Source organism: Mus musculus, chromosome 1, assembly GCF_000001635.26.
Source record: "Mus musculus strain C57BL/6J chromosome 1, GRCm38.p6 C57BL/6J".
NCBI lineage: Eukaryota > Metazoa > Chordata > Mammalia > Rodentia > Muridae > Mus > Mus musculus.
In genome coordinates this window covers 181137501-181149858 of record NC_000067.6, presented here as the reverse complement: position 1 = coordinate 181149858, position 12358 = coordinate 181137501, and the positions used below count along the sequence as shown (strand labels likewise).

General features: G+C 41.9%; 1 protein-coding gene across 8 annotated transcripts in view; it reads left to right on the top strand.

The window, feature by feature from the left end:
• Positions 1 to 5644: 5644 nt before the first annotated feature.
• Positions 5645 to 12358, top strand: part of Nvl (nuclear VCP-like) — a 57077-nt gene continuing 50363 nt past the window's right edge. For 2 of the 8 annotated variants that reach the window (XR_373614.4, XR_003946442.1), the window contains exons 1-4: positions 5646 to 5808; positions 7460 to 7533; positions 10553 to 10605; positions 10692 to 10788. Coding sequence is in view for 2 of the 8 variants with exons in the window: in NM_026171.2 (NP_080447.1) it covers positions 5752 to 5808; positions 7460 to 7533; positions 10553 to 10605; positions 10692 to 10788 (281 nt within the window). In the remaining 6 variants the exon portion in view is untranslated. Of the gene's footprint in view, positions 5809 to 7459; positions 7542 to 10552; positions 10606 to 10691; positions 10789 to 12358 lie in introns of all 8 variants that reach the window. The other 6 variants (XR_003946443.1, XM_006496964.4, XM_030242438.1 and 3 more) reach the window with 6 other exon arrangements.

The following is a 12358-nucleotide window of genomic DNA, read 5'->3' as shown; positions in this document are numbered from 1 at the left end:
AAAAAAAACAGGATGGGGTAGGGGGTGTGCTGGAGGGATGGCTCCCTGGATTCCATTCCCAGAATCTGGATGGCAGCTCACAACTGTCTGTAATTCCATCTCCACGGATCCAGCACCCTTTTTACCACCACACTGGGCCTGTCCTACATCCCTTAGATGGTCTTTTATCCTGAGAAAATGTAATAGCTCACACCACAATTAACCACAATTATTTTGTTTGTTTGTTTAAATTTTTTAATGTATGGGTGCTCTACCTGCATATATGTCTGCATGCCAGAAGAGGGCATCAGATACCAATATAGATGATTGTGAGCCACCATGTGGTTGCTTGGAATTGAACTCAGGACCTTTGAAAGAGATGTCAGTACTCTTAACCACTGAGCCATCTCTACAGCACACACACACACACACACCCCACCCACCCCCACCCCCGCTAACCACAATTATTAAATTACCATTTCCCATTATGATGAATTTTGTCTTAATTCTACCTAAAACTCAAAAGCATTGTTGCAATGTCAAATACCGGGAAATGTAGCATCAGGCTTTTCCACCTGCACACAAGCTCCCCAAGATAATGACTTAATGCTTCGGGTTATTCTCTAGCTCATAACTTAATTACCCAGCTTTTTTATTCTAAGTCCCGCTACATAATTGGTTACCTATCTTCAGTGTTATGCAACTATCTCCTTCAGCATTTGGGTATATCTCCCTTGTCTAACTATTTCCCAGAATTCCATTTCCCTTTGCCGGATGTCCCATCTTCTAATCCTGCCTCAGTTCATTGGCCATAGGCTTTTTTACTGACAGGTGATGTTTCTGGACAGTACGAAAAGATTTCCTCTACAGGGAATCAAAATTTATGAGAAGGAAATGATCAGCATAAAAAGTTAGCAGGCCAAGTATTGTTACAGACATTTGATTATTGTACTTAGAAAATCTAATTGTTAGCAAAATATAAAAGTCTAGATATTGGCCTGTCACATGCAGTTAGGTGTGTCTTAAGGAGGTGCGGCTTGGGTGTGCCTCTAAAAGCTCCACAGATAAAGAGTGCTCAAGAAGGGAAAGTTCCTGCCCATTCTAAGGCAAGTCGCTTGGAGAGAGGTCTTGTGGTCTTTGCACTATGACCTGAGACGAAGTCAGCTGGTAGCCTTGCTTTGCAGGATACTTCATCACCACGTGGTGAACCCCGAGAGACTGTGAACTGTTTCTAATTGTGGTCTGGCTCTGCCTTTGATCACTGAGATTTCTGTTTGCTATAAGCAAGTACCTGTGGTGTGGCCCTGCCCTAGCACACACCTTTAATCCAAGAGCTAAATGAAGTTAAGTCTAGGTCAAGAGGCAGAGCAAGCAAGCAGCTGAAGAGGAGTGAACTCTAAGTAAACAGAAAGGAAGGGCTTTGAGTTGAAGGGTATTTAAGACAGCATGGAGAAGGAGAAAGTGTTCTTCCTTCTGGGACATCGGTGGAGTAGGAAGGTCAGCTAGGTGCTTTTTCTGCCTCTGAGATAGCAGGCTTCCAGCACAGCATCTGCCTCCTGAATCTTATTTGGTAAATTGGCTGCTGAGATTTTTGCTACTGTTTGCTTTTAAAGAGACTTTTTTAAAAACAACACCCGACTGACTTGTCTTGGGGCCCCCCACCCCCAGCCCCCACAACAGTGACACATGGGACAGCCTGCCAAGGGCATAAAGGAGGAGCTAGAGACTTCTTTTATAAGCCATTGGACCTTTGATAGAGCTCTCTTTTAGCTTGAAAGAGCCTTTATGGAAGGAGCTCTGGAGAGAGGAATTTTCTCTCTGCGCTTTCATGAACAACAGAGAAGCAGCTGGTAGGACACAGGAAAAACAGGATTCTAGCAACGAGAGCTAAGGAGCCCAAGAGAAATGCAGACTGGCTCTTTAGAATGACACAGATAGAAATTAGTAGTTTAGTTGTAGGATCAGGTTTGTAAACAGATTCTTGAAAATAGTAAAGAAAATAGAGCTACCTCTCTGAGCCAGCAGGTTTTTACCTCAGTTTTTGAATCCCATGTCTAGACTCATTAGTATAAATACTAGATTTGAAAGGTTACAAGATATGATGGCACATGCCTGTAATCCTGGCACTCAGGAGGAATAGGCAGGTGGTTCTCTAAATTCAAAACCATCCTGGCACGCTGGTCTATAGAGTGGATTCTAGGCCAGGCAGGACTACATAGCTAGACACTGTCTCAAAGGAGTTTACTCATACCCAAAAAAATTAGGAAACCTACATTTTTAAAAGAAGAAAAACAGCTGAGGCCTGGTGTGGTGACAAAGGCCTTAATCCCAACACTCAGAGTTAGAGGTAGGTGAATCTCTGTGAGTTCTGACCCTGTCTCTCTCTCTCTCTCTCTCTCTCTCTCTCTCTCTCACACACACACACACACACACACACACACACACACACACACACACACACAAAAGAGAGACAAGAAAAAGCAGATAGGGCTTAACTGAGTCAGACATGAAACAGATGGAAGAAGTTGCTATATGATATCAAAATGTCCATTTTTCTACAACCACAAAGGAAACAAAGAAATGGAGGGAAGAAATGGACAGTAATCATCTCTCAGTAATCTCAACTATGAATTTAAATGAAAATGTAATTATATATATATATATATATATATATATATACATATATATTCTATCTAAACATATATCTTTATATATAACATAAATGTTTTTATATAATATAAAAATACAGGCAACAGGGCCAAGTAGCAAGATGTCTCAAAACAATAACAGAAAAAAAAAAAAAGAATGAGAAGGAAAAGAAAAGAGAGAGGGCCTGGGCATCACCTCGAATGCCTTTAATCACAGCTCAAGTCAGAGGTTCGTGGGTCTCAGTGAGTTTGAGGACAGCCTGATCTACAGAGGAGTTCCAGGACAGCCAGAGCTACATAATAGAGAGAACCTGTCTCAAAAACCAACAAGAAAATCACTTCAAGAAAGTAAAAGGAGTCTCTAGAATTAGAGAAAATATTCATGATTTGACTATCTCATCAGAGATTAATACTGCAAATATACAAGAGTTCCTAAAATGCAACACAGCAATTATATCTACCAACTGAATTAAGAACTGTCAATGGAAGCCAGACATGGTGGGGCACTAATTTAAGCCCAACACTTGGGGGCCAGAGGCAGGGAGAGAGGCAGAGAGGCAGAGGCAGGCAGATCTCTGTGTGTTCGAGATCAGCTGGGTCTACAATGCAAGTCCCAGGGCAGCCAGGGCTGTTATACAGAGAAAAGGAGGGGGAGGAGGGGGAGGGAGAGGGAAAAGGAGAAGGAAAATTAAGAAAGAAAGAAAGAAAAAGAAAGAAAGAAAGAAAGAGAAAGAGAAGAAGAGAGAAAGAAAGAGAGGAAGAGAGAAAGAAAGAAGAAAATGGAAGAACTCAAGGGACATTTTCCTAAGATTATACAAATGGCCAACAAGCACATGCAAAGACTTTCAGTATTACTAATTACTAGGGAAATGTAAATCAAGTTTACAGTGAAGTGATGCGTTTATTAGAATGGACACTATCAAAAGAGCAGGAAATCTGCGTTTATAAAGATATGAAATACTTGTTATTCATGGTTGTTGCTGTTGTTCAGGCAGGGTCTCACACAGTAATCAGGAATGGCCTGGAACTCATCAAGTGGCACAGGCTAGCCTCAAACTTGCAGCAATCCTGTTGCCCCAGCCTCCTGAATGCTAGAATTACAAAATGAGCCAAGGTGTTCATATCAGGGGCAATGAAAAATTATATACCTGCCACTGAGAGCGGCGTGACCCACACCAATGCAAATACCTCTGCTGAGATTCCATCTCACTCCAGTCAGAAAGGCAATCATTAAAGATAAATAACAAGATAACAACAAATGCTGGCAAGGATTTGGAAAGAAAGAACCCTTATATACTATTTGTGGGACTATAAACAGATACTATGGAAGACAGAAGATTCCTAAAACTAGAGCTACCGTCTGATCTAGTTGACATACATACATACATATATATATGTATGCACACACACACACACATATATACAAATGAATGATTGTCAGTACACAAGAGATACCTACAATATGCATATTTTATCACAACACTACTCCCACAACGGACAAGTTACAGAACCAAACCAGACACCCACCAAGATATGAATTGTTTAAAATATATACACATACAATGGAATATTAGAATCAAAGTCAAAGCTAGGAATATAGCTCACTAGATATAGCCCAGTTGGAGTGATTGCCTATCATATATGAGGTTTTTGGGTTTGATATCCAGAACTGAAAACTAAGAACTGCCAGGAATGGTTACTGTGGTTGTTTGACTAGATGCCCCTCACAGTCCTGGGCACTTGAACACTTGTTTCCAGTTGATGGCTATTTGCGGAGGAGCAAGTGTGGCCTTGCTGGAGAAATTATGTCACTGAGGACAGGCTTTGAGGTTTCAAAAGACTCCTATCAGCTTAAGTTAGCTCAAGACTTTCTGTTTGTGCTTAGAGAAATATGCTCCCAGCTGCTGCCCTAGCTGCTCGCTACCTCCGAACCGCCATAACGATGGCTATCCCTCTGGAACCGTGAGCGCCAAATAATCTTTTATAGTTGCCTTGGCCATGTGTTTTATCACCGAATAGTAACTGACAGCCCTTTCTGTATCCTCAGCACTTCTCCCAAATAAATCTCCTAGAACTCTGTAGACGATATGCTGGCCTTGAACTCAGAGATCCATCTGCCTCTGCCTTCTGTGCGCTGGGACTTAAGGTGTGCGCTACTGCACCCCCACAAATCAAACTTCCTGAACAACCACTTAAACCTTGTAAATTACTCTGAATAATTTTCCTTAAAAACAAACACCAATAACAACGGAGAGGCGCCTACACATAACAGTTGCAAAATACTCCTATGCAAAATTCTCCCTTGAAAAGGCCAAGAAACCCATACTCACCCTTGGGCTTTATCTTGTTTTGTTTTGTTTTGTTTTTTCCCCCTGAGCACCTATTAGCCACTGTGCTCAAGAGTGCTAAAATTATCTTTTAATAAATCCCAATTCTGCTTCATATTGGTTTGTCATGAAGTTGTTTTCTACAAAACCATGAATCTTGCTTTTTCCTGAAAAGACGTTTTTAAGGGGAAAACGTCTTAGGCTGCAGACTGAGTTCCACACTATCCTTGGGTACAGCGTGCGACACAGAACAAACAGAAACCGCGAACACGCTGCGGTCCTGGTTCCCAGACTGGAACGTGACAAACCCAAACTTTTTTTGTTTTGAGACAGCATCTTACTACTTGGCTGTGCTGCCTTTGAACTCTTCAGCAATCTTCCTTGCCTTCGCTTCTCGAATATTTTTAAGGTTTTTTTCCCCTGCTATGCCAGGCTTGGCATCAAGTTTACTACTTGCTTGTGAGAGTCTGCGCAGCCGCGAAGAATGGAGTCCGTGTCTGTTTGCTCAGTTGGGAACCAATAAAGTTGAACGCCTTCAAAGGGGGCCTAGCCTCTTAGGCAGGGCTGGGTAATCTTGACAAGGAACCAGACTGGAAACTCGCGCGCTTCCAGGTCCTCCCGACCTCCGTGAGCAGCGTAGTCCTCCCTACAGGCGGAGCTTTCGTGCTGAGGAAAAGTTGCGGGGGGGACTTCCGGTGCTAGGGACCACGCGTGGGCGGGGTTTCCGGTACGGCGGCGAGCGCGGCTGTGGCAGTCTTTCCCGGTAACAAGAGGCGCCCGTGCGGGGCAGCAGCATCATGAAGCCTAGACCCGGGGTTTTCGTAGACAGGAAACTGAAGCAGCGGGTCATTCAGGTGCGTGTGTGTCTGCGGACACTGCATCTCCATTTGCGCGCGGCTGCCTGGCTTGGCGCCTCTGGCCGCCGCCGCCGGGTTCCAGCATGGTCTGGATGTTCCCTTGCGGCTGCCGTAGAGAAACAGGCCTGGGAGCCTGGAGGCTTTGACATTATTTTTCTTATTTTCGTATCTTGGAAGCACTGTGTGGTGGACGCCTTCAGTGGCGTAGTCAGAGATACGAATTAAAGGGAGGGAGAGGTTTGGATTTTGTTTGGCGGTCGTACTGTGTAGCCCTGCCTACCCTAGACCTCGTTTGTGGACCAGGCTAGCTTTGAACTAGAGCCCCATCTTCCTCTGCTCCAAGGCTGGGTTAAAGGCTGCACCAACCACGCCCCGCAAGGCATTTTTGTATTTGTTTCCCATTTTTCACTGGTGGAATTTCGGGGTTTTTAAAAATTGGAGTTTCAAGAACTTAGATTGTTTTTCCTTGATCTGCCGTCCTTGCTTATTTTGGGGTTCGAAAGTTCTCTTAAGTTTTCAATTCTCTGGGCTTCTTGTATCCCTTCTTTCTTCATACTCCTTTCTTTCAAAAGATTTATTTATTTATTAGATGTAAGTACACTGTAGCTGTCTTCGGTTGTGAGCCACCATGTGGTTGCTGGGATTTGAACTCAGGACCTTGAAAGAGCAGTCACTGCTCTTAACGGCTAAGCCATCTATCTCTCCAGCTCCTTCTTACTCCTTTCTCACCTCCATACTTTTTACTAGATCTCATTCAGCCTAACACCTTTAAGTATGAGCTACCCTGTGACCCAAATTTGTATGTTTTACTGTTGGTTTCATTTTGTTTTTCTTTTCCGAGTCAGGGTTTCTCTGTGTAGCCCAGGCTGTTCTGGGACTCCTTCTGTAGACCAGGCTGGCCTCTTCCTTCCTCTCTGCCTTCCTAGTTCTGGGATTAAAGGTGTGGGCCACCTTAAAGTCAACAGGCCTTAGAGTTAAGTTATTCTTTACCTAAAAAATGTACTCACCTACTTTTTGTTACTGTTTTGAGACAGAGTCTCTTGAATTTTTCTATAGCCAGTTTCCTAGCTACCTCTGCTCAGTGCCCCAGGTTTTGCCTTTAAAAGAAAAATAGAGTATTTTTATTTTACTAGCATTTTATTTTATATGCTTTGATGTTGTGTCTGCACATACGTCTGTGTGAGGGTGTAGATCCCCTGGAACTGGAGTTATGGACAGTTGTGAGCTGCCATGTGGGCGCTGGAATTGACACCACCTTTCATCCAGTTGTTAAAGCGTAAACGCTCGATTGTGTTGGGGTCCAGGAGTCACCCTACAAACTATACAAACACCGATCTCAGACAGAGATGGTTTATTGAAGGTATAGCCTGCGTGGCTCTGACAGCCCTGAAACTCTTTGTAGACCAAACTTGCCTCAAACTCAGAGAGATCCGACTGCCTCTGCCTCCTGAGTGCTTGGATGTAAGGGGTGCGCTACCCAAGCCTGGCTGATGTGGTACTTAAAAAAAAATTATGTTCATGATATGCTTTTTTATTTTGTGGTACACTTTATTGCTTAAGAATTTATATTGAATTATGTGTTGGAATAACTCAACCTCTTATTTATTAGTTAAAATGTCTAAGTTAATTGTCATATTTTCTCTTTCAGTACCTCAGTAGTAACAGATGTGGCAAATATGTGGACACTGGAATCTTAGCATCCGACTTGCAAAGACTGTACAGGTAAAGAGGTGTGCTGCTAAATCCTTGATCCCCCCCCCCCCCCACACACACCTAGTTTTAAATAGTCCGACTTCCTTAATTTTTCAATTGATTTCAGTGGTTGCTAGCATCATCTTACCAATTCATAAACCTGGACCTTAAGTCAGTCATAAAAACATCTATAGTCTATATATACAGTGACTATATATACAGTGTTAATTCCTTTTACCAGAGGAAATGGTTTCTTTTCATCCATTAATAACTCTTCAATTGGCCAGGAGATAGAGCTGTTGTTGTTGTACTTCCTTTTCTGTTTCATCAGAATATTAAAGCAATCAAGCATTTCTTCCTCAACTTTCAGGCTCTATCAAGGAATGTGAGTCAGGCCTGGTAGCCATATGTAATCCCATCACCTAGAAAACTGAGGAATGAAGGTTTCAGGCTGAATAAAGAACAACAGTGAAATCTCTCAATTTGTAAAATAATTGTATTCTTTAAAAGTTCAGTTCTTTTAAAACTATTCAAAATGGGGGATTAGAGAGATGGCTCAGCAGTTAACACGTACTGCTCTTCTAGACATCTTGAGTTCAATTCCCAGCATCCACATGGTGATTCACAACTGTCTGTAATAGAGTCTGATATCCTCTTCTGGTATGTCTGAAGACAGCTACAGTGTACTCATATACAAAAAAAAAAACGTCTTTTTTAAAAAAAAAGAAACCTATTTAAAATGGGTTTACATAAATGGCAGATAGGTTCCAGCTTAGGTAGCTAAACTTGGGTTTTTCACTATCATGAATGAATGGTTTAATAATTGAAAGTCTTGAAGGAGCTGTACTACAGAGCAATAGTGATTAAAAACTGCATCGTATTGATACAGTGACAGGCAGTAGATCAGTGGAATAGAATTGAAGACCCAGAAATGAACCCACACACCTATGGTCACTTGATCTTTGACAAAGGAGCTAAAACCATCCAGTGGAAAAAAGACAACATTTTCAACAAATGGTGCTGGTTCAACTGGCAGTCAACATGTAGAAGAATGCAAATTGATCCATTTCTTATCTCCCTGTACAAAGCTCAAGTCCAAGTGGATCAAGGACCTCCACACAAAACCAGATACACTGAATCTTACAGAAGAGAAAGTGGGGGAAAATGCTCAAACACATGGGCACAGGGAAAAGTTCCTGAACAGAACACCAATGGCTTATGCGCTAAAATCAAGAATCAACAAATGCAACCTCATAAAACTGCAAAGCTTCTATAAGGCAAAGGACACTGTCAGTAGGACAAAATGGCAACCAACAAATTGGGAAAAGATCTTTACCAATCTCACATTTGACAGAGGGCTAATATCCAGTATATACAAAGAACTCAAGAAGTTAGACTCCAGAGAACCACTTAACCCTATTTAAAAATGGGGAACAGAGCTAAACAGAATTCTCAACTGACTAATCTCGAATGTCTGAGAAGCACCTAAAGAAATGTTCAACATCCTTAGTCATCAGGGAAATGCAAATCAAAAGCAACCCTGAGATTCCATCTCACAGCAGTCAGAATGGCTAAGATCAAAAACTCAGGTGACAGCAGATGCTGGCGAGGATGTGGAGAAGGAGGAACACTCCTGCATGCTGGTGGGATTGCAAGCTGGTACAAGCCCTCTGGAAATCAGTCTGGTGACTCCTCAGAAAATTGGGCAAAGTACTACCTGAGGACCCAGGTATACCACTCCTGGGATATATCCAGAAGATGCTCCAACATGTAATAAGGACACATGCTCCACTATGTTCATAGCAGCCATATTTATAATACCCAGAAGCTGGAAACAACCCAGATGTCCCTCAACAGAGGAATGGATACAGTGTGAGCTGCCATGTGGGTGCTGGAATTTGAACCCAGATCCTGTGGAAGAGCAGACATGCTATTAACTCCTCAGACATCTCTCCAACTCTCTTATTTTTTACTCCAGGCTACCTGGCCGGCCAGTTTCTGGGACTTCAGTCCCTTTGTTGTCTGCCTACAACTGTCTTGGCGTCTGACTCAGGTCCTCACACTTGCACAAGCACTTTATCTACTGAGCCATCTTAGCTACAAGTATCTTCCTGAAAATTCTTAAAATTACATTTTCTGTGTGCATGTGTTTGTGAGAGAGAGAAAGAGACACACACATGTGCCAGGGTACACCTGTGGAGTTAAGGCAGCTTTGCACCAGTCTGTGTTCTCCTTTCACCATATGGGTCCTAGGGTCGAATTTGTTTTGTTTTTGAGACAGAGTTTCATTATGTAGCTGTGGCTGACTGATTACTTACTATGTAGATCAGGCTATCTTTAAACTCACTGAGATCCATCCATTTGCCTCTTCCACCTGAGTTCTGGGGTTACAGGAATTCACTAAAATACCCAGTATGAGTAATTTATATTCCTTAAAGGCATGCATGGTATTGGTCGCCTTTAAACCTAGCACCCAGGCAGGGGCAGGTGGATTTTCTGTGAGAGCCAGGGCCTTGTCTCTTAAAAAAAGGAGGCAGGGGAGGGGAGGAAAAGAATTTACACAGAAATAAACTGTTATGAAACTTGTGTACTATCTTTAGCATACAAATAAATGTTTGAACTTGAATTTAATAATAAAGAGATGTGAGGTCAATCTAGAAAAGGAATATTTTAAAAGTTAGCTGACCTATTTCCTTCTAAAATGTCCTTGTCAGCTGGACATAGTGGCCTACACCTATAATCTCAGTACTTCCTTGGAATCTGGAGTTTGAGTCTAGCCTGTACTACTTAGTAACATTGTCTCAAACATCAAAAACAAAACAAAAAAGCCAGTGTAATTGGGCTGTATGATCATTTAATCCCAGCACTCAGGAAGCAGATGGATTTCTTAGCATATTCCAAGCTAGCTAGGGTTAGTCCCTGTCTTGAGTCTAAGACAGGCGACCCTATTTTGGTCTCAGAGTAGCACAAGACAGTTTACAAATATACCCAATAATATTTAGTGGAAAATATTTGTAAAAACTGTATGCTAAAATTATTTTTTCCCCAGTGTAGATTATGGTCGAAGAAAAAGAAATGCTTTCAGGATTCAGGTAGAAAAAGGTGAGTCTTTCACTGTTTAAGCACAATTATCAACAGTCAGAGAAATAATTATTTTAACTTGGCATTTTATTGTTCACTTGTTTCAGTATTTAGCATAATTAGTAGTGAGAAAGAACTTAAGAATCTTAAAGAACTAGAAGATGGACATCTGGCAAAAAGAGCAAGACAAGATGAAGAGGATGAGTAAGTACTGTAGATCGTCTTTCCTGTGGTTCCACGTTCATACTGAGAACATGGTCGGTGCCTCTTCTTGGCCAGCATTGCAACTGTGCTGAACACTTCCTACCTTACGTTGTGTTTCCTCCAGCCGTATTGATTGCTCTGTAGTCCCTGTGTAACTTGAGTTTCATTTTGACTGTGTAACTTGAGTATTCATTTCTGTTTCACAAATCCCACTCAGCCATGTGAAAAAGTCTGTGAAGATGTCAGTCTTTCTTGTTCCTTCTTAGGTCCCTTCCGAGTGTCTTTTTTTTTTTTTTGGTTTTTCGAGACAGGGTTTCTCTGTATAGCCCTGGCTGTCCTGGAACTCACTTTGTAGACCAGGCTGGCCTTGAACTCAGATCCACCTGCCTCTGCCTCCCGAGTGCTGGGATTAAAGGCATGTGCCACCACGCCCGCCGAGTGTCTTCTTAGCCTCTGGTTATAGAGATTTACTGTAATCTTTATATCATGTGGCACTGGAAGTAATGTACTGTGTTGTATTACCAAATATAGTTGTCTCATCTTTCTCATTTTTTACTTTAATATAATACCAGGTATATTAAAAGATGGCAGTAAATTTTGATGTTTAAATATGTTATGGCTGGAACACTCATGTTAAAAATGAAAACATTTCTAGAGCTGGAGCAATAGCTCAGTTTTTCCAGAGGAACTAAGTTTGATCCCAGTTCTTACATGGCCCCTTCAGCTGTCTGTAACTATAGTTCCAGGGCATCCATACCTACTTGGCCTCTTGGTGCCCCTCACACACAGTGCATATGCATACATTCAGGCAAAGCACATATACACATTTAAAAAACAATAGAATCAACAAAATCCCCAGTGAGACATTCCTTATGATTTGATAGGTAAGAAAGCTGACCTTCAGAGGCATTAAGCACAGGTTCTAGCTGGTTAAAATGGATTTCTAGTTTAGTTTTGAGACAGGGTCTCTCTGTGTAGTCCTGGCTATCCTTGAATGTTATGTATATCAGGGTTTCTTCTGTCTCCTATATGCTGGGAATGAAGGCTTACCCAACAATGCCTGGCTGTTTAAAATAGATTTTTAAATTCCAGTTTCTTTGATCAGAATATCCCTTTTTTCGTAAGATTTATTTTAACTGTTTGTTTTGTTTTTTTAATTTAAAATCTTTAATATATTGTATCTTGATCATGTTTTCCCCTTTCTCCAGTTTTTCCTAGATTCTCCCTGCCTCCTTACCACCTAGCTTTGTGTTCCTTTTCTCTCTCCCTCTCAAACATAAAATGAAAATCAAAACAAACAAAAAGCTCCACAGAGCAACCTTAGAGTTCATTTGTGTTTGCTACCTGACTAGTCTCAGTCATGGGCTTTCTCTGGAGTGTGGTTAACCTACCCAGTGGTATTCCATTGGAGGGAACTTCTCCACAGGCAGAAGACGTTTTCTCTTTGCTAGTAGATACCATTGGCTCTTGTTCACGCCCCTTTTTAGTGGTGGGATTTTGTCCAGTTTGAACCTGTGCAGGTCTTGTGCGTGCTGCCATAGTCTGTGAGTTCACACGTGCTTCAGTGCTG